At 37.4% G+C, this 22,784-nt stretch overlaps 2 protein-coding genes across 3 annotated transcripts in view; one reads left to right on the top strand and one right to left on the bottom strand.

The window, feature by feature from the left end:
- Positions 1 to 22,784, bottom strand: part of LOC145684127 (apolipoprotein D-like) — a 90,032-nt gene that overhangs the window by 28,289 nt on the left and 38,959 nt on the right. The window contains exon 1 of one of the 2 annotated variants that reach the window (XM_081756055.1): positions 13,836 to 13,967. The exons of the other annotated variant lie outside the window; for it this stretch is intronic. The gene's annotated coding sequence lies outside the window, so the exon portion shown is untranslated. Of the gene's footprint in view, positions 1 to 13,835; positions 13,968 to 22,784 lie in introns of those variants that run through there. 2 annotated transcript variants of the gene reach the window in all.
- LOC145684125 (androgen-induced gene 1 protein-like) lies at positions 2,466 to 22,777 on the top strand. The gene is made up of 5 exons (XM_081756052.1): positions 2,466 to 2,609; positions 10,447 to 10,587; positions 13,849 to 14,066; positions 17,222 to 17,373; positions 22,508 to 22,777. Exons 1-5 carry the CDS (start codon positions 2,532 to 2,534, stop codon positions 22,543 to 22,545), a joined length of 627 nt encoding a protein of 208 aa, XP_081612178.1. The 5' UTR covers positions 2,466 to 2,531; the 3' UTR covers positions 22,546 to 22,777.

Below are 22,784 nucleotides of genomic sequence, written 5' to 3'. Positions count from 1 at the left end.
TATAGGAATTTTGTTAATGTAATAAAATTAATACACATGTCAAGCAAGATTGGTAAAGATTCATATGCAGTAAGATTCGCTTTTTCAGTACTAGAACACTGGAGTATTAAAAAACAAGAATTTCAGAAATGATCCAAAAAATGGATCAAAAGGTCGCGATGTTGGCGAATAATTGGTTTTGAATCAGGGGCCACAAAGTTTTGAATGGCCCCTAAATCGAGTTTTCGCTTTTATATATATATACGGATAGTTTGGGTTTGGCTACACTATATGTAATTCTCGAGATATAAGATGTACAAGAAAATATTTGATTGAATGATACATATTAGATTTTTTTTTTTTTTTTTTTGATTACGGTTAAAAATTTATGAACGCTTTCTAAATCGAGTTTTTCTATTTTCTACGGAATAAACACATTATACTGAGTTAAGTGATATTTTGGGTTTGGCTACATTTAGTGATGTGAGGTGGAAAATTTTCCATTTTCCTGGTCTCTCCTTAATGTGACTCAATGTAAACCTCAATAACTCAGCCCCCTAATTAAGCTAGAAAGATAATTTTGGTATCTATGTATTTCTGAAGGACGACGCTTTCCGCCGATATGTACCTTATGTAGGCTTATGTAGGCGTATCACAGCGGACGAAGGAGGGTAATTACGTGTTTTTTTGTTTTTGTTTTTTCATCAAGATTTTGGGGCTGGCATTCCTTGCCCCTTGGAGGTACACTCATAATATGCATATAGGCATTTTGCTCCTTTGCGGCAAGGGCACCGATTTTTAAAAATTTTTTTTTTGTAAATTTGGGGGAGCCCATTCAGATGCAGAAGGTATATATATATATGAAGATTTTAAGACAAATTGCATTCAAATTATGCCAAATATTGTATATTCACAAATACAGCAGAGAGGCCTACATGAGCTTTTGGGGGCCCGGGCCCCCTTGCTTCCCCCCCGGATCGGCACCCTTGCATTGCGGAATACATTGCTACCAAAATTACTTTCTATCTTAATTAGGACCTGAGTTATTGAGGTTTAAATTGAGTCACATTACGGAACGACCAGAATGTGACTATTTCACACCGTTAGGCGGTTCAATGGCAGTAACTCTGTAAGGATGCATTTTCCGACATATGGCCATATGAACTTTTTTGCTTGTCTACCCATAAGGAATCCACACTTGAAATTTTGTTGTACCTTTTTGTTACACCCTGTATGTTGGATTTTTTGGACCAGAGGCCACAAAATCTTTAAATGGCCCCTAAATCGAGTTTTCGAATTTTTAACGGAATAAGCACGCCATACTGAGTTAAGTGATAGTTTTGATTTGGCTACAGTATGTATAGCTCTCCACATATAAGGCCTAGAAGAAAATTTTTGCCTGAAATATATTGTATCTTTTCATACGACCCGCTCGGGAGAGTAATGCTCCCAGAAGTACGTTTTTTTTCGCGCGCTACTCTAGCCAGCTGTTTTACGCGCTATCCTAGCTAGTTGTTTTAAGTTGGTCACAAAATTTATATTATGGAGTACAAGGGGAACAAAACGAGACCTGCACAAAAGTAAGTAAATCACTTTTTTGAGTATTATTTGCATATTATTTTAATTTAAACGGTGTTATAAAAATATATTAAAAAAAAAAGAAACCCTCCTCGGGCCGGGTTTGAACTCACGCCAAAAGAGACATTTGTTACTAGCATATAGCGCTAGCCCACTCGGCCACGAATACCGACAATAGGCGTTTAATTTCTGCTATTTGAATGCAACGTGGCAAGAAATGGATAACGCCAACTAATCAGAACTGTATTTTTCGTTCCTACTTCCAGGAGCATTATTCTACTGAATTAGTCCTCTTTTGATCCAACAACTGATTTGAGAAAATTCCTCCTCCCCTCTCCCGGGCCATGGTCCATGTTGACTGACACGTTAATTTGGCCCTATACATGGTTCAAGTGTAGACTCTATCGTGATGGATATTACAACATATCATGCATTTATTACCTAATTTTGCTTGGAGTGTAATAGCGTGGTAATGAAGCAAACATAACGTTATATCTATATTGATACATGAGAGAGATATTTGCTGCCTATAAATGAGCTTCTTAAGTATTACTCTTCCCTTATGAATTGTCAGAATTTACCTGTACATCCTCCAGGAAGTAGCCTCTATGTTCTCAATCTCCACCATTCCAGATGTGAAATTATGTCAAATCAAAATGTGCAATTAATTGGTCGAATTTGCAGCTCTATTATTGCCAATCTATGATTAATAACCATTGTAAAATATCCTGTGATCTTATTAATCTTTGCTGTAGATTTGAAAGAGTGGTTGACACTTTTAGTAAGATAGTATGTGTTTTAAATTGGAGACCATAAAGTAATATTTTTTGTAGAATTGAAATATCATCAATATTCATTGTGCGTTATACAAAGAAATGGAAATTAGTCCACGGATGGTTTTACTCCTGCAATGCTCCTTCCATGTTATAGTATGTTCACTTTACGTCTTTACTATTTACTACCGAATTTTTCAAATGCGTATTCCACCTGAATTACAAATTCATGCAATCAGTGGACTTGGAGCTTTGAAGTATCTGACAATTTGGGGTGCGGTAAGTTGCTTTCTTACTTTACGTTCCAATTGTTGTGCGTTGTAGTATAATAATGAAAAAACAGTGCTGTTTCAGTTTAGGTAAAACTTTAGAGAAAATATATGGGGCTTTGTCCTGTGGAAACTAGGTTAGGTTGAGTTAGGTTAATGCAGGCCCGTGCTGGCCCACCGGGATACCGGGACATGTCCCGGTGCGCCCTCCGAAACATCACAGTATACATAAAAATAGAAGTTTTTAATAACAAATTCTTACAGTTTTGTTGGTAGAGACCCCGTGAAAGGTGCAGTGCGCGCCCTTGCGAAACCACATCAAAGATGAACGATTTTATTTATTCTTCTGTATACCACAGTTCTGTGCAATAAATACTTACTGTTGGTAAAGAACCCGTCCAGGATACAGTGCGCCCTTTACATAAGGCGCACTGCGAAACATCACATTATAGATAAGTTGTTTTAGTTGTTCTGTATACCAGGTTTGTATAATAAATTCAAATAGTTGCAGTTTATAAAAAAACCTGTGAAGGGTACAAGGCGCCCTTTACATAAGGTGCATACGAAATATCACATAAATGCTTTTTTTAAATGTTCTGTATACCAGTTTTGTATTGTAAACTCGTCCAGTTGCTAGTGTCAGAGAATAAGTAAGGATTATAACCACTTACAAAAATATGTATGAAGTTACGTATCTATAAAGCAATTATCACTGCCTATTAGTTTTCGTGAAATGTAGTCTTCCTGTCAGCATGACGCATCTTCCGGTTTTGGATTGGGGATTTGGTACAAGGTTAACAACCTCATTCTGTAAAAAAAAAAAAAAAAAAAAAAAAAAAAAAAAAAAAAAAAATCAGATACATTAGCAGAATCTTCGGATCAAGAGAAATAACTTGGCATGAACTCAGCAAAGTAAAATGGACATACGATTTGGAACACGGAATGTAAGAAGTCTTTATAAGGCAGGTGCGTTAGAATCCGTAACGAGTGAGTTTTAGAAATAGAGGATGAATCTAGTAGGATATCAGGAAATTAGATGGGAAGGAAATGGGGCTGTCAAATCCGGAAATTTTACGTTCTTTTACGAGGAGGGGATTAAAAATTACTAACTAGAAAAAGGACTTTCAGTTCACAAACGAATAATATAAGCAATTACACGGGTTGAACTTGTTAATGATAATTTTTTCTTTTACTTCTCTTAAGAGTCAGTGATCTGATATTATTAATTCAAATGTACATGCCACAACAGAAAAATTCTCATATCGTGACATTCATAAATATCCTTGGACTTTACCAAATCTAAAAACACATATTCAAATTGAACACGTTTTAGTAGACAGAAGAAAACAGTCTAGCAGAATTGATGTTCGGTCGTTCAGAGGAGTTGACTATGATACAGATTAGTTCCTGGTAGCATCGATAATAAGGGAGAGAGACACTGTCGTTGAAGAAAGAAAATATTCAATATCTGAAAACGGAGAGGTTTAATTTAAAGAAATTAGAAGAGATACAGATGAGAGGAGAGTTGAGCTGAATTTGAGTTTAACGTCCCTTTCAGCAGTGAGGCTATATGAGACGGTATGATATATGCTACTGATTAAGTCGAATCCGAATCACATGAGTTCCCGCCGGAAATCGAACCCGGGTCTCCCACGCCAAAGGCGAGTATGCTAACCGCTTAGCCACGAAGGAACTCCAGGTGAGAGAAGAATACCAGACTGCAGTGTCGAATAGATCCTCGGTTTTAGAACATTCGGAGTGCACTAGTGTTGAGGATACTTGAGTTGAAATTAGCATTGAAATTTCAGCAGAATAATTAAAAATGGGGTATGCTGAAATACGTAGAAGTTAACCGTGGTTCGACGAGGAATTCACTAAACTGGCAAAGAAGAGAAAACAGGCGAAACAGCATTGGCTACAAAATCCGAACGAGATAACTACAGAAAATTTCGTTGTCATCTGGCGGAAATCTTCGAAAACTTTTAGAACGAAGAAACACGATTTTTTGAAGGTTAAAATTAATAAATGTGAAGATAATAGCAAAACAAAGATATTCGGGATATCTATAAGAGCATAAATGAATTCAGGAAAGGCTCAACCTCGCAATTATTTATTAAAGAACGGAACAATTATCACATACAGATAGCATCTTGAATAGATTGAAACATTTCTTTGACGGTTTGCTTAACACGCAGCCTAAAACTAATGTTCTTGGAGAAATTGAAATGCATACAGCATACCCGTACAGAACCTTACGAAACAGAAATAGAAATAGCTATAAAAAAAAATAAAAAAATAAATAAATACAAATCTCCGGGAGTAGATGAAATTCTGGCTGACCTAATTTTAGCTGGAGGGGGAAAAATTGTGGGAAAAGATACACAAACTCATTCTCCTTATCTGGAACAAGGAGGAGTTACCACAAGAGTGAAAAAAGATCAATCATTGTTCCAATTCACAAGAAAAGCAACAAAACTGATTTTAATAATTATCAAAGTACTTCTCTTCTGTCAGCATCGTATAAATTCTCTTAAACATTATATTAGGAAGATTGACTCCATACGCAGATGAATTTATTGGAGATTATCAGTGCGGATTTAATTGAAATTGATCAACTATCGACCAAATATTTATTATTCGCAAATACTCGAAAAGAAATGGGAATACAATATCCCGGCAAATCATGTAGCTATTTATTTATTTTAGAAAGGCATACGATTTAGGTTAGGAGGGAAACATTATACAACATTATTACAGAATTCGGAATACCGAACAAGTTAGTTACATTAATTAAGATATGTTTAAATGAATCCTAAAGCAAGGTCCGAGTAGGAAAATTCTTGTTTACGACCTTTCAACTTGAGAATGGGCTGAAACAAGGAGATGCGTTGTTGCCATTATTATTCAACTTTCTTCTGGAGTACACTATAAGGAAATCAAAGACAGCAATCAGATCCTAGAGTTGAATGATATTTACCAGGTTATGGCCCATGCTGATGATGTAAATATAATATGGGATGATAGGAAAAACAGAAATACAGAAATCTTAACGCTTGCAGGGATAAGGGCTTCGAAGTAAACGCAGAGAAGACCCTATACTTGGAAGTTCGTCGAGATCGTAATACTGCAAATTATGGATGAGTTAAAATAACAAATAATACTTTCTACAAAGTGGATACTTTCAAGTATCTAGGACCACTATTAACACACCAAAGCCATAATCACGAAGAAATTTGATGTTGTCTGAAAGCAGGGATTTCGTTTTATTATTCAGTTAAAAATCTTTTGTCATCGCGAATTCTGCCGAGAAATTTGAAGCTCAAAATATAGAAAACAACAATAATGCCTATCGTGTTGTATGGTTGCGAAACATGATCGCTTACTGTGAGGGCAAAAACGCAGACTGAAAGTATTTGAGAACACTTTCCTGAGACGAATATTAGGACTCCAAGGTGAACAGGAATAGGGAACGGTGGCAACTTCCTAACGAGGAACTGCATAATTTATACCGTTTACCAAACATTGTTAGGGTCATCAAGTCTACTAGGCTCAGATAAGTAGGTCATGTAGTATGAATGAAAGAAAATAGGAACGACCTTCAAAGTTTTAGCTGGAAATCCAAATAGGAAAAGACCATTAGGAAGACCGAGGCGAAGATGGGAGGACAACGTTAAGACGGATCTCACAGAGATAAGAATATGAAGTAGATACTGGGTCCAATTGCGTGGCATTAAAACTATCGCGTCTATAGGCCATAGAGGTATATTAAGTTATTGATGTATTTAGCTTAATTTTGTTTGACAAAAATTTTATTAGTAAAACAATTATGGTTTTGATATAAAATGGTGGCACCTATATATATATATATATATATATATATATATATATATATATATATATATATATATATATATATATATATATATATATATATATATATTCGCGTTTCTATGGGCGCCCTTTTAGTAGACCTGTCCACCGCCCTCGTTAGTATCCCAGCACGGGCCTGGACAGAAATCAATGAAGAGCTTTTGTAAACGCGGGACTGAACTTCCTTTGTCCATAGGACATAGAGCTATTAAGTTGTTGATATATTTAGCTTGTTTTTATTTGACAGAATTGTTATTACAGGAACTAAAAAATATTTCCCTAGTAAACAGGATTTCAATTCGAGGTTTCCACAAATTAGCTATTTACGTTAATACTGAAAGAAATTTGATGATGATTTTGATATAAAATGGCACCCACACTTTCTTTCACAGTGTATATTACACACACACACACACACACACACACACACACATATATATATATATATATATATATATATATATATATATATATATATATATATATATATATATATATACCTGTTTGTATGGTTGTATGGGCGCCCTTTTAGTAGACTTGTCCACCGCCCTCATTACTATCCCAGCACGGGCCTGGGTTAATGTAGGTTAGTTCAAGTCAGTTCAGGTTAGTTTAGTTTAGTTACAGTTAGGTTCCATAAGCCTGGACCTACTCTGTGGCACTTAACCCGAAATGTGTTATGTTATTTTGGATATATGAACACGGAAGATAGAAATACTGGGATATAGTATACGTCAGGTCTCGTCACTTCCCGAGGACGCACGAAGTCCAGTCTTTTACAGATTATTCATTGAACATCTAGGCACTTAAAAATGGGGTAACGAAGCGAGTGTCGTTCACTTTCCTAGTGATACGAATATAAAAAAGAACATACGTGTAGTCACATTTCTGATCGTACTTCTTATTTATTTTGTTTTACGGTGAATGCTCTTCAACTGTTTGAGAGTTGTATGTAGTAGTAGCAGGTCTAGCGTGATAGCTCACCATTTTTTTTTTATTTAAGAAAACGGGTTTGAGGAATTATTCCGTAGAAGTTTGCGTCAAGGTTCTGGGTCATTCTGTAGAGGATTTTGTGAGCTGAACGCAACTCGAAGTTTGTTTTTCTGTTGTTTACTTTCACTTACTGGTAATCTGCATTTTCGGGAATTTTCTTGCAGGCCCTATAACGTCCTGCAGTTCTAGCCAGAGGTTCCGCCTACGTGGAGGTGTCATTTTTTTTGGTTCTGCATACATTGACGTAGCTTGTGCTTTATTTTCTGGAGGTACGTGGGAGCACGCTGGTATTAGCAGGAAGGAGAAGCAGAAAATGGCTGCTGTGATGAATTATGCGTGGATTGTATACCACGTGCATATTTTTTTATTTTTTCTATATTGGTGCTTGAAAGTATTCTATTGTAGGTAATGAGTGTTTTTTTTTTATGTCGATTGCGTGTTAAACATTATATGAAAAAGTTATAACTTCTGCAGTAAGTACTTGTATACTACTGAGTAGGTAATTCTAGGCATTAACTTTTACAGTGCTTATATTTCTTGATTAACAAATAATATAGCCCTTATTCTGTGCGCGTTTTCGCTTTGTACTCCTTCCCTTATTTTTTTAATTGCATTCTTGAAATGCCCCTTGTACTTATAGATGTTTTTCTAGGAATGTTTTTTATATGGTGCGAGGAATAATAATGTGCCCTTGTACATAGTGTATGAGTATATGTGGGGCATTTGAAACACATATCGCATGTCACGTGCACGTGGATGCTTCTTACTGTTGCACTACGCATAAAAATGATTTTATTTGATGTAGAAGTGGTAATGGAACACATAAGAAACGCAGATCACGGTGTATTCACACTTCATGTTGGAGTGTGAGTACAACATGATCTGGGTTTCTTGCGTGTTCTATTACCCCTTCTAAATGTAATAAAATCATTTTTATACGTAGTGCAACAGTTGGAAGTATCCACGCGCACAGAAGATGATGAGGACCCGTTGTATACTATTACCGTAAAGTGTAAGAAATACGAAATGTAAAGTGTACTCTTTACCATGTCATACTCCATAAAGAACCCATGAAGAAGCGAACTACTATGCAGGCAGTGTACAAAATGATTATAGAAGTAACACAACGCTATGCCACATCTAACGAATGTGTTTTTAGGCCATAAGAGGTGTTTTCCCACTATCCTCGTCTATTCATTTAATCACATCGTTGACGCGTTTGCACTCTAAGTACGTACTCTCATGCTATTGTGTCAGCCCCCTGTTGTGCTCTTGCCCTTACTCAGATAGAACTTCCGCTTTTTAATGGCCACAGGCCGGTAGCCAGCCTAAAAATGTAGGGGGGGGCGGCTGAAGTTAGGGAGTCCCGATCCAACCATATTATAGTTCATTTGCAAGCCTACCGTAAAGCCAATGGGCCTTATTCAGAATCGTTCTGACGTGTGATTAGTGCCATACTAAAGGGTTCGACTAACATTTGTTTCCTGCAGTAGACCGGCTTTTAGTATGACGCTACTCATACATCAAAATGACTCTGCATAAGGCGGAATATGTTTAGTTAATTAGCGAAACTGTTACACAGTTATACTTTAAAACAAACGATGATTTGTTCAATGATTTGATTTCTATGAACCAGTTAGTCGAAGTATGAAGCTTTAAGGTCTCATCAGTTGCATAATAAATTCTATTTAGTTGTAAAATTTACACTACATAAGCTTCAATTGAAATGTACAAATTTTCTGCCTGCAGAAATTTTCTTTTCTTATCCACTTACGTCGAAATAACAACCACACTTCTATAAGTCCTTACTCTTTTAATCCCATTCAAAATTTTCTCCACTGCCAGCATGGCCTGATACTTCGTCATTAACACAAAGAATACCTTCTGGGAGGAGCGATCTACGTCAAGCTGTCCTGACGCCCACAGAATCGTCCCTTAAATACATAAGTCACAAAGGTCAAAGGGTCTTTCGGGCTGTCTTTCATCAAGTGGTCATTTGCCTTGCGACTGTTGTTATTCGTCTCTGGTTTGAGCTGATGCTGTTAGTAACCATCACCTGTCATTGTGTGTGTGATTTTGAATGAGAACACTCTACTTCTGTGGTAGAAAGCCTACTGTTGAGCCAACCTTTCGAGGGTCAGAGGAAGCCTAGGAACTCTCCGTTGGCTAATGAAGAGCACAGCTGTCAGGAAGTGTAGATAAGCAAGGAGCCTGTAGTCCAGGAGGAAGCGAACTTGATGTCCTGAAATCGAGACCTGACTTTGCAATGCACCTTGATCTCTGTGTTGTGGTTTAATAGACTATTCGTGTCGTCGTCGTCCAGGTTCCTGGAGCAGATGGAGCGACGCTATAACCTGATGAGTGACAGGTAATCTTTGTGATCCTTTAACCTCACACAACCCTATGTTTGTCTAGCACCTATCTTCTACACATTCTAAATTAGTATCACTTCCATGTTCATGATCAACTTACATCTATCTACTCTACATGCATACCCTTCTGAGTTTTGCGCTAGGCCTATTATACTGACTACATCTTCGTTGAACTAGAAAACTGGTTCCCTATCTCCTTGTATCTGGTTTCAAAATCTCTGTTTTGTGTATGCTGGGGCTCTCAACTGTAGCCTAATAAAAAATAAGGTAAAATATCTGTAGTTCATTTAAAAAAACTTTTCATACTTCAACCGTACTCCAATATAAACATAGCTAATATATACAATTGACTTACATTTCGTGCAGGTACCTAAACCTAGTGTCCCGGGACTGAACCCCAAATTGAAAAAATCAATCTTCCTCAGATTTTTTTTCGAAATTCTCCCATACTCATAAATCGTGACACGTATGAATGGTGTCATTTGAAAACGTGGTTCATTCTAGAAACAATGATATACGAACAATTAATCTAAGTTGGCTAGGATACTAGCAGCAGCTTTCTAAATGAAACTTTTTTGTCTTAATTGCAACCCAAGTCTACTTTATTTTCAGATAATTCAAGTTGTTTTCTACCTGCTGTGCTCAGTAGATGATATTGATAAAATCCGCAGACCGACTACGGACTCCTATCGTTCGCAATTGACGAAAGCAAAGGACTTTGTGTTCGCAACTTTGGCAGTTCCAGTGGCTTTGGTAAGTGTATGATGTATTGTTTCACTCGAGAAATTTAAATAATACATGTCCATGATGTGTCAATAATCTATGAAACACCAAGCAATTCGGATGACATGGTGGGTGCATAACGTAGGGTCTATTACCCAAACAGTGGATTGCGAATACAAGGACTGTCAAATAGGCACTTCGATCAATTCAGTTACATTAATACTTTGAGTGCCGAAGAGTATCCATATGATGCCCTCCATTATGTTCATAATTTCAGCAACGAAAAATCTGGAAATTATCGTGTGCCGAGATTTTCGTTATATCTATTTTTCTAATTGGTAGTAGATGTAACGTTGATAGGAATTAAACAATCTATTTTGTATTAGAAATCTCTTTATCTGGCATATAGGATACCCTCGGCAAGAAAGTTGTTGTTTATATATTCTGTACCAAAGGTATTCATTTGGAAAATCCATATACGTTGCTGAAAAAATAATGCATTCATCAGATTCCAAAACATCCAATTTGATACCCTCTTCAGGATATCTAGAATGTCTAGCAGCTACATCAAAACGTAATGTGTTTCCCATTTCAGTATTACCTAGTATCCGAATGGACAGCCTTAATACCTCTATGTTTTTTCATATAAATTTGTCCAAAGTAATAACAGTAGCTGTCAAAGTGTTGAATAATAACATATATACAGTAAACCCTCGTTAACACGAATTCCAAGGGACTGAAAAATCAGGAGTTCGTGTTAAAAGAATTCGTGTTAACCGGGGACCCAAATTTTATTATTGAATACATTTTCTCCATACATACGCACTACAGTATACAGACTATACATACCACTACAGTATATTATGTATGTCATAGAAAACACTAGAGATGGTATCGAGACGAGACTGAGTAGTCTCGGTCTTGATACCATCCACAGAATTGTATCGAGACGAGACAGAGTTTCGGTCACGTCTCGATTTCGAAAAGCACTCCTCGGTCTCAAATTCGAGTTAAGATCGAGATCGAGACTAGTTTCGGTCTCGGTACCATCCTCTGAAAAGTGAAAACACTACAGTAAGTTTATTATCCTATCTTCGAAGATTAAAAAAAAAAAAAGTTTCCACGCAGAAAATCCAGGTCAAGTTATAAAACTGGTAACTCCGCTAGCAGGGTGAGTACCGCTAGTAACGGAAAGGTATTTATGATTGCTGTCACCAGTTTGGAGTTACAGGGGAGAGAAGATGTTTTGTCTCGAGCTGACGCCAGCTCGTCTGCCAAGCACCTGCATGTTCAGCGCTTGGCGGAGGACAGAATCAACACCTCATAATAGGAAAGATACCTGTTTCTGGTTTTTCTCTTATTTACAAGGCAATTTTCGTCTGTATAAATACTGTATGACAAAAACTGATCTGGAGTGAAATCTGAAATAAGAAAAATGATGTGAAAAAAAAAGGATTGAAAGTTCGTGTTAAATCAAAACTTTTACTGACTCGAGGGACTAAAAATTAGTTCGTAATTCGTGCTAACCGAAATTCGTGTTAACCGATAAAACTTCCTATAAGATAATGTACAGCGATGCCGGGACCGAAATTTTGTTCGTCCTAACCGAGTGTTCGGCTTAAGCGAGTTCGTGTTAACGAGGTTATACTGTATATGATTTAATAATAAATCTTGATTTAGATTAATTTAGAACTTACTTGCAGTAGTTAAATTTTGAAAGTTTAGAATCTCTTAATGTTTATATCATTTTCTAAAGTGAATGGAGTATCCAAATCTATATTGTAATATCCTCTGCATATGACAACACTCTACGTGTCCAACAACAACAATAACATCTAGCAGACAATGGATGCCATCAATCAACATGTGATCTGAAAACGGACGAACGTCATCACCACCCAGAGGATGTACGAGGACTCATGAGGATAGGGCATACAACAATTAGTAACACCTTCGAAGACATTAATCTGCATTTTTACTGATTACCTTACCTACCTTCTCTCGGCTACACTGGGCCTTGGGAAATATCTTACGCTCTCTTAGCTCCGTCTAGGTCCTGAGATTTCCTACCACTCTCTTGACTGCGTCTGGGGCCTGAGAGAAACCTATCCTTTTCTCTTGGCTACATCTGGGCCCTGAGAATTCCTACTACCCTTTTGGCTGTGTCTGGGCCCTAAGAGGCACCATAAAATTACTTGTTGACTGAGAACTGGACCCTGAGGTTCTCCTGAAGCTATCCCTTTACTGCGACTGAGCCCTAGAATATCATTAACTATCAAATTAACGAACTCAATTTGCTCTTCGGACCACTTTAGAATTGTATCATATTGCATAATAGTTCTTTGTATCACAAAGAACTAGTCTAGCTGATTATACCTTTCAGTGACAACATATGAATAAAGTCAAACGTGAACCATTAACACTGGTGAAAATCCTCTAACAGAATTCCTGGCTTGTGAGTTAATAACAGGAGGAATCTATACACAACAGAGAAGACACAGTGGAAGCAACAAGAAACAGGCCTCGTTCCCACCCTGTTGTAATTGCTGTGACCATGGCTACAACAGAGACCAGTGCGATCAGCCAAAAATACACTGTAGATACGGTATTTTATACATAAGCAAATGCAATTCTTCAATTAATAGGTATTTGAGTACAACATGCAAGTCAACAGACCACCGCAGTGACAGAAGTTGGTGCCCGAAACCACCCAGATGTTCTCCGTCCAAGAAGATGAATATTATCACCCTCAAAGTCCTAGCAACAGATGAACACTTCGACCTGTTTGAGAACCGGACCAGTCAAAATTACTTCGAACGCATAAAATCAATGCACAGTAGAGATGGAAACATATGGAGTAGAAAACATGAAGAAAATACTCAAATACTAACAGTAATATTGACAACTAAATTCAAAAGCAATAGAGAAAGGATCCCAGAACATCAACTAGGTTGGATAGATTCTCATCTTAACGATAGAATCCGTTACAAGTCACTCAGAAAATATCAAAACATTGTTCCAATTCGGTTAAACATAATGACAACGACGACAGGAGATATATCATACACAACACTCCTATCATGAAAAAGATAAATGGGTCACAAAAATCTTAGGAAACAACCACTTAAATGTAAATGTGGAACAGGTAGGCACAGGTAGACACCTTAAAAAAGAAGTAGTCAAAATGAATACATGGATATCTATTGAAATAATACAGTTAGTGACTCAAGAAGTCAAAAATCTTATTATGGAAAATTTGATTTTAATATGTTTCGTACTTATCTTTTTCAGTTGGTGTGCACGACGTTCTGGGCTTTATATGCAATAGACCGTGAATATATCCATCCAAGAGTCTTGGAACCATATTATCCATTCTGGGTGAATCATATCCTCCATACGTTTGTAGTAGTCTTCCTGTTAATGGAATATATGACTGTGCATCATATTTATCCAGAACTCATCACAGGGTTGATGGTTTCAGTAGGTTTTCTGCTCACTTATCATATCTGGTAAGAATATGTTACTTGTGTCTATAATAGTAGATGATATACGAAGGCTGTAAAGAAAACGATGAGAACTTATTTTGTATGAATAACGCAAATTTAAATATGAAATCTATACATCTATACATCTCCTGCATTGTAATACTCGTTCATATACGTCCGTCGTAGCGGACACAGCATTGAGTTGTTAGTTGATGTACACGAAGGAGCATTTATTGCTAGCAGGGCGGTGCCTCTATTTTCAAACCGTTGCATTAATGTCGGAAGAATACAAAAAAATCCGCTTAGCTCCATAATTTAAAGATCTAACAGGTACGGTACCGTTATAAAGGACCATGTATGGAAATGTCGTCTTCCTTGTCGAGAGCCTAACACCCAATGATCTACGTCCAACATGGTAAGACTTCCTTGCCAGAGGCTCTTGTGACACTCGCATAACTCAGCGCTCCATCTTACACCACCTTAATTTTAATTTATGCCTGTAGCTAACCTGTAGAAAACATATCTTTAAAAAAAAAACGTTTAGTTTCGCACCTTTACTTCAAACCTTCGTATTCGCAATTCTTCACGAAATACACTAATGATAACTTCACGCTCTATCTCATTTTTTCCTAAGTACTTTTTATTTCCAGAAAACATTGCTGTAACGGTGTTTAGTTTCGCACCATGATTTGGAAGCTTCAGGTTTGTCTGTCTCATCCTATATTGGGAATATGAAGTGTGTTTGACAGTATCCACCACTGTTACAATTTCTCACCCTCATAGACACGCTCGTACCAAAAAAATACCATCTCGTGTCAACAATCTCTCGAGTGGTTTGACGCAACTTTCTACCCTTCCCTATTCTGGGTTAGATTTTTTATTTCTTTGTAGCTTTTCTAGCGCCTTTCATATTAATCTTCTGCATTGTTTGTATCCACATTGACCTCACTCTTGGAAAATTCTTTTTTATAATAGTGTGTGGTACTACCAGGTAATCTTGTTTTAGTTTTGCCTCTCGTTAATATTGGGTTCTTTTCGCTATAAAGCAGCTGCAACGTCTCTATTGCTCAATAATAAACACTGGTCAACATTAAGAGCCCAGTACTAAGGGGTAAAGAGAAAGTAGTTCCTAATTTTACACAGTGATAGCTTACGGTCTAATTATGAAATGATTGTGCTTTGCACTCTGTAAGATGTGTGACTACACTTCGACATTCTAGCAAAAAGTTCAGAGGCCTGTATCGCTTTCGCCTCTGAAAGAAAAGTTGCAGGACGACGAAATAGAGAAGATTACATTCTTCTGGGTTATGGCAAACCATGTGTCTGCGATATTTTGTTAAAGCTCATCAAGTGTAGTCGAAGGTCTCTGGCGTATGAGACATTGTTGAAACATACATCAGACGTGCTCAATCGACGAAAGATCATGTGAACGACCCGGCTAGCGAAGCATTGAATCATTATTTTATGAATCGTGGAGCGTGAGCTACATACGATTGAGCTTTATCCAGGGGTAAACGTGGATCTGAAAAGGTGGGGGACGGTAGGTAGCGGCTTGACGCCACGCCGTAACCCCTCCCTATCTTTGCGCATTTAATTTTTTTAGGAACTGGCGGACGCCGTACATATTTTTTCGAGTTGGGGGACGGCGTCTCCCCGCTTTCCCTTGTACTTTTACCCCTGGCTTTATCTTAATGAAAAGTAGTTGCAGTCAGGACCTGGATTAAAGATAATAAAAGGGAACAGGTCGATGTGTGTTATATGCGAGTAGGCACGGAAACGAATGGCACCCATACCATAACTCTCAGAGTCAGACCTGTGTGTTGATGTAAAGAGCAAGAATCGCCCATTCTTTTGATACGGCACTGCCAGACACGAATTTGATCATCGTGGTAATGTAGAAGGATGCGGGATAAAGAATATTGTGCCATTCGGCTCTACATTCGCGACGTTCACGACATAATTGTAGCTTTACACTCTATGCAGCACTGTCGAAAAAGCAGAGTGATGGACGCCATGAAAATATATCCCATCCTCAGATGACATCCAAAGGTTTATGTAAGAAAATTGGTCTCTACCCAATAAGCAAGAATTCGTACTTCAGTAATCAGAACGAGGCTGTTCGATCCGCCATTGCCATGTACACAAGTAGTATGTTCTCTCAGTCCTTGGTATGAGATTAATGTTGGGATCCTGTACGGTATTTTTTATTGATTTTCCGGCGCCGCCGATCCTATGTTCGTATCATTGTAGCTATATTCCTCCCAATACGGAAACCAAGGTTGAGAAAGGATAATTCACAGTAGCGAAAACCTCAATTCTATCGTGATCGAACGGGGACATTTGATGCAGCATTCGACAAGAAGGCATTATTCACAGTCCAATTCCACCCACGTCAAACCAATATTTGGTCAGTACTGCCTGTGACTCCCTGGTCTATTAGCGGGTTTCGTTTCCAGGAGACACGGCCAGCGTATGTGGTGTGCGGTGGCGTTGCACGGCCAAATAATTCTACTCCGCGTTCGTATTCTATACTTTCTGCAAATGTGAGATCAATACAATAACTCGTTCTTAGAGCTTCCTTATGGCTAAGCAGTTAGCGTACGAGCCTTTGGTGGGAGAGACCCGAGTTCGATTGCCTGCGAGAGCAGATGTGGTTCGGACCCCACGGTAAGCTGTAGGTCCACGTTTTATATAGGTTCGCTGCTGAAAGGGACGCTAAACTGAAAATCACATCAAATCAAATAATTCGCTCTTGATGTTGGACTTTTAATGTCCAGCATTGTAGTGTAGAAATTCATTCAAGTACACTCGTGATAATTAGATAATTATTAATAATGATATCTAGGTTTGTATATTTCAAGTAGGCCTGCTTGACATTGATCAAAACTTCTTTAAGCATTAAATGTATTCCCATATAGATTTAAATCAGGATCTCTTCCAAGAATAAAGTAAACACTGAACTATTTGCCAACGAGAGAATCGTAAATTTCTTATTGTTAGCATTCATGGTAATTGCTAATCCTAAAAATTAAGTTTAAGATGCAATTCTTAGCTTTCCCAATAATTGCTTGACTTAAAAATATTTTAAATATTAAATTTAGTATTAATTTACTAGTGTACATTATTCCACTTATTTTTTTAACGACCTAGCTGGTAACTGTTATTTGGTGTTCTTTCAGGGGATTATCAATTTACTACTTTACTGGAGAATGGTTATATAGTTTCAGTAGTACAATGACCTGGCCACAGCGATTCGCTTTTCTTGCATGTCATCTAACTCAAATTGGTCTCCTTTACTTAGCTGGGGACAAGGTGAATACTTTTATATGGGGTGAGTATTAATTGTGATAGTTTACTGACTACACTAGTTAACAAATTTAAACTTTTTGTTTGTTACATGAGAAAAATCACCTGATCTTAAAGGAACTTTTTGCGCTGAATTCGAATATGCACTCGGTTCCTCTCCATCACGTACAGTTTTCCCGTAACAGAGGGATTTTCGGGAAATTCCCTCAAAAATTTCCCTTTTTCAGATATTTTATTCCCCTAGCTCCTGTCCCCTTACATATAGTAACATAGAAATTATACCTAAGTATACCTTGATTTATATTTAATAAACTCTAAAAGTTTCGTAAAAATCGCTTTGTTCTTTCTAGAGAAATAAATATATTTGTATGTATACTGTGTGCACTGTTTATTGCACCTGATAGTAATGCTTTCAGATCTCCTGAGTTGGGGTAAAAACGATTTGCTTTATTACTACAAACACAGACATAAAAATGAATATTTACAATAGTCAACAACACACTTGTATTGCTCTCTGTAAATTAGAAAGGTGTATAAAAATAGAATGTACTTCCAACGTATATTTTTTTTAAACGTACAGTATATGTATATCTTAATACATATATATACAATTCTCCAAGTTTTTTCGTTTTTTCATGAAATAGTTATAAATATTTGTTATCAAATGTAACAAAAAACCTTCTATACCACTTGCGCACTCAGTGAAGATTAAGGAATCCTATGACACCATGTCAACTTTGCTAAATCTTATAAATTACAAGGACCATTGTTGGCAAATATGTTGTGATCTCAAGGTAGTTGGTATTTTATTAGGACTGCAGTGCAGTTACACGAAGTACCAATGTTTTTTTATGTTTATGGGATAGCAGAGCTGATGACAAACATTATGAAGTGAAGGAATGGGAACCTAGAGTGAATTACGTACCTGGAGAATGCAACGTCAAATACGCTCCTTTGGTAGATCCTAATAAGATATTACTACCGCCACTTCATATCAAGTTAGGACTTATGAAAAACTTTGTCAAAGCCATGGACACATCTGGTGAAGGTTTCAAGTATTTGCGAGATAAGTTCCCTAACCTGAGTGATGCTAAGATTTCAGCGGGAGTGTTTATTGGTCCCCAAATTAGGAAATTAATGCTTGATGATAGCTTTGACAGCAAGTTAAAGAGTGCTGAGCTAGCTGCCTGGACAGCATTTAAGTGTGTTGTGCGCAACTTTCTGGGCAATAACAAAGCTGAGAGTTACACAGAAATCGTACAGGACATGATACAGAAATACAAAGAGTTGGGTTGTAGGATGTCTTTAAAAATCCACTTTTTGCACTCCCACCTCAGCTTCTTTCCTGCTAACCTAGGTGCTCTCAGCGACGAACAGGGGAAAAGATTCCACCAAGATATAATGGCAATGGAGAAAAGATACCAGGGACGATGGGATCCTTCAATGATGGGGGACTATTGTTGGGGTCTTGTTAGAGAATGCAACATTTCTTACAAAAGAAGGAAGTAGTGTACGTTTTTGTAACCCAATGGAAGTTTCATATATTGTGATAGTTTTGATTGTCTTTTCATGGCCCTTTGGTACATTTGTATTATTGTTTATTGTAAATTGTCACACTTGTAAATTATATTGTATTATATTTTATATATGTGTTTGTGGTAATAAAGCAAAACGTTTTTCCTCAACTTAAGAGATCTGAAAGCATTACTATAAGGTGCAATAAACAGTACACACAGTATACATACAAACATATTTATTTCTCTAGAAAGAATAAAGCGATTATTACGAAACTTGGAGGGTTTGTTAAATATGAATCAAAGTATACTTAGGTATAATTTCTATGTTAGTATATGCAAGGGGACAAGATCTTGGGTTGTAAAATAAACGAAAAGGGACATTTTTGAGGGATTTTCCCGAAAATCCCTCTGTTAGGGAAAATCGTACGTGATGGAGAAAAACCGAGTGCATATTCGAATTCAGCGCAAAAAGTTCCTTTAAGAACAGGTATTTCCTTTTATGTAACAAAACCTTTGTTAAGTAGTGTTATTAACTTCAAATATACCTAGATGCCATGCGTATTAAACAGTGTTCTAAAACATGCAGAATTGACCTTCTCTCTCTTGTACATGAATTACGAAAACAAGGTAGAAAAAATATTCTTAATGTCTAGGTATATAAGTCGGTACAAATAAAGCATTTGTTTTGACATTCACTTTTTACATCACTCAATTCGGAGCTAGTTATAATTCAAATTTGAAGATGTCGCACTACAACTAAATGGACCCATCATTTCCGCGAAAACTGAGGTCATACAGAGGTTGTTCAGCCTACGTTTGGCCAATTTAGTTTCTTCCCCCTCCCAGGCAGAATGGATTCACCCGACCTGGCTCGTGGTGTCCTGCAGTGTTGTTCAGTGGCTTTCTGGGAATGGAGTTGTTTTTCCGTGCGGACGACAATAACGAACAAAACAGGACCATTGTTGTGAGTGTTATGTTAAATTTGTTTCCAAGTGTGTGGGCTTCCACTCTGTGATCGAACTGCCGCCCAAACTAAGCCTGTTTTAAGAAGGCTATATTGCGGCTCTTTATGACGCCTACTTTGGTGTTTCTGTCATTAGAAAACAGTGCAACAAGAATGGTTGCAACATCAGTTTAAGGGGAATAAAAAATGTTATTAAAAAACTCCACCATTTGGACCACCAACCATGTTGCCTAGGAAGCGGGAATGTACCAAGGCCACCTACACCATGCAGAGGAAACTTCGAAAAATGGCAATGCAAGAAAATCCGCCAACACAAAAGTGTATGGCTAATCGTCTTGACGTGTCTTTGGGGACTGTGAGCCGGACATTACACCATCAACTCAAGCTGGAAAAAGTCATGAAAGCTCGCGGCCATCTTCTCACGGATGCTCACCAAAAGGAACGAAAGTGTAACGCCCGGAAGCTGTACGAACGGCATCTGGCAAAACGAAGGTGGATGTACGTCGTAACGCTCGATGAAGCATGGATTTACCTTTCCGACTGCGGCAAACCGAGAGCCATCATGTACCGAGAGAAAGGCGCCAAGAACTTAAGAAGGTGGGTCCGTGTCTGTAAAGAATCCTTCCCAAAAGAGTTTATGGTCGTTACGGGCTACTGTTACCGAGGTAAACTGAAGATTCGTATGGTGGCGAAGAACTGCAAAATAAATTTGCAGTATTTTCAGGAGAAGATCATGCGGCCGATCTACGAGCATGAGATTCCAACAATGTAAGGAAATGACGCCAATCTGGTGCGCATTCACATGGACAAGGCCTCATCACAACCTCACGATCGTCCCTTGCATTCTATAGAGAGATGGAGGAGGCAAGTGGTATACAGGTGATACCTTTCAATGAGATACCTGTTAAATCTCCAGATGCAAGTCCTATGAACTATTGTGGATTTGAATTGCTGAAGTGGGCTTTGGGAAAACGGCGTGTGACAACTGTGGAAGGACCTTGGAAAGCTGTGCAAAGGGAATGGGACAAGATTCCCCTCCCAGTTCTTCAGAGAAGTCTATTAGAGTGGAAATTACGCTGTCGAGCTATTGTTAGGAACCAAGGGAAACACATCGAGCACTTACGGACCTGGCGCCATAGATTCTTCTAAATTTTTAGGTATTCGAAACAGGCCAAATGTAGACTGAACAACCTCTGTATATAAGGTTTATTGTAAAAGGTGGAGTTAATTATTACAAATCGCTTTTACTTCTTTATTACATACATACATTAACTTACAGATCATATAAATACAGGGTACATCTTGTATAATGTCCAACCGTGATAACGGATAAACCAAATGAGGTAGAAAAGCGAAACTTTGCACCACTGATTAGCCTATTAAACCACTCCCTATATTCCTAATGGAAATTCAAATCGTTCCCACAATGCAACAAAAGTGACTGCGACACTACCGGCTAGAGTTGTAACTAACTGCATCGTCTCCTACTAGCAGTAGCTAAGTGTATCATTGGCTAATTCTATCAGACTACGCGCTCTGAATGATTTGATTCGTTCTTGCTTTTAGTAGTTCGTAGTACCGAACTTCCTTGAGTGGCGGCACCACAGTCTTCACAGTTCTAGCTGGAAGATCAGCTTAAACCTCTTATACTATATTATTACTTTATGCTTTGCACGGAGAAACAAGGAGTGGGACATCTTTACACGTATAAAATAGAAACACTCAACAGTGTTGCCAACACATTATAAAGTTACGTTTTTTTTCAAATGGCACTACGCCAGATTATTACATTGTTTCAAATCGACATGTAAAACTAAAACCTAAAATACTACTTTCGTTATTCAGTGCTGCAAACTAAGGATGTTATAGTATCACAAATATTCAAAGTTAGGAAACCTGTATCACACATACAGCACAACGGAGGTGGACAAGATAATGCACTTCGAAAGTACCTTAGCGTTGGATACCATACAATAGTCATGGTATAACTTGTTTTGAAAGAATAGGAACAAAGTTACAAGGGCTTGAAAATTATATTTTCTTCAAAAGGTTTTATTCCGAAAACATGCTTAGATAAGTGTAATGTCTAATTACTTGTACGGTTTGCAATCGGCAAACAACCCATTTAACCGTTTATACAGCACTTCATCTCAAACCGTTTCGAAAATATAGAAAGCATTGCTGAAGTTTGCAACAGTGTTTAAATCATGTAATTGCGAGAACTTGTAATTGGAGCTACTAAAACCTATTGCTGTAATGTTGTAAAAGAAAAGGAAAATAATTAATTATATATATCGGGTGTTCTAAAAATGGTGCCCATGGACCACAGAGCACTATTCTCCGCGAAAATGTTATATGATACTATGCCCTCCGGGGCCTTCTTCAGTCGCTATGAGGAATGAAAAATTCACAATGTGGCAACGTCGCAGATTAACTTGGAACCATTAGCATTATTCTATAGATACAGCTAAACTAATAAGTGATGCTAGTGTAAATCAATATCGACTTTAACTGTCATCTGTAAAGAATCGATTTAACTAGTTGATAGATTGGTAATCTAATCTATAGTTCTTTATTTGCGACGTTGTCACATAGTGCAATTTGTGTCTCCAGACGAGGTCTCGAAAGGTATACAAATATATATTCTACAATATTAATGCAATTTTTGTTTATTCCAGGTCCACCACAAGAAATTACCTCAAAGAAACAGTCGTGAATAATTCACGTCAAAAACTATAGACGACATAATGAATGTATTATGCTTATTTTTATTTTCGTTAGTAATTGTAATTAGCATTAAGATTCAATTCTTCAGTGTTTGGACAGTATTATTTATAACAAAAGACTATGCGTATGTAAAACATCAGTAATCTTTGTTACTTCTGTGAGTAGTATGCTATTACATATTTTTGTAAGTATCTGCACGTTTATTTTATAAAAAAAATTACTTAACAG

The sequence above is a fragment of the Thermobia domestica genome, chromosome 4 (genome assembly GCF_964235325.1).
Source record: "Thermobia domestica chromosome 4, izTheDome1.hap1.1, whole genome shotgun sequence".
NCBI lineage: Eukaryota > Metazoa > Arthropoda > Insecta > Zygentoma > Lepismatidae > Thermobia > Thermobia domestica.
The sequence above is the reverse complement of the archived record's forward strand: the minus strand, read 5'-3'. Positions and strand labels throughout refer to the sequence as shown.

Excerpts from the sequence above, each read along its gene's own strand:
- LOC145684125 (XM_081756052.1), top strand. The coding sequence starts at position 2,532 with ATGCGTATTCCACCTGAATTACAAATTCATGCAATCAGTGGACTTGGA. Across the intron at positions 10,588-13,848 it reads TGGCAGTTCCAGTGGCTTTG|TTGGTGTGCACGACGTTCTG; the intron begins GTAAGTGTATGA and ends TATCTTTTTCAG. Across the intron at positions 14,067-17,221 it reads CTGCTCACTTATCATATCTG|GGGATTATCAATTTACTACT; the intron begins GTAAGAATATGT and ends GTGTTCTTTCAG.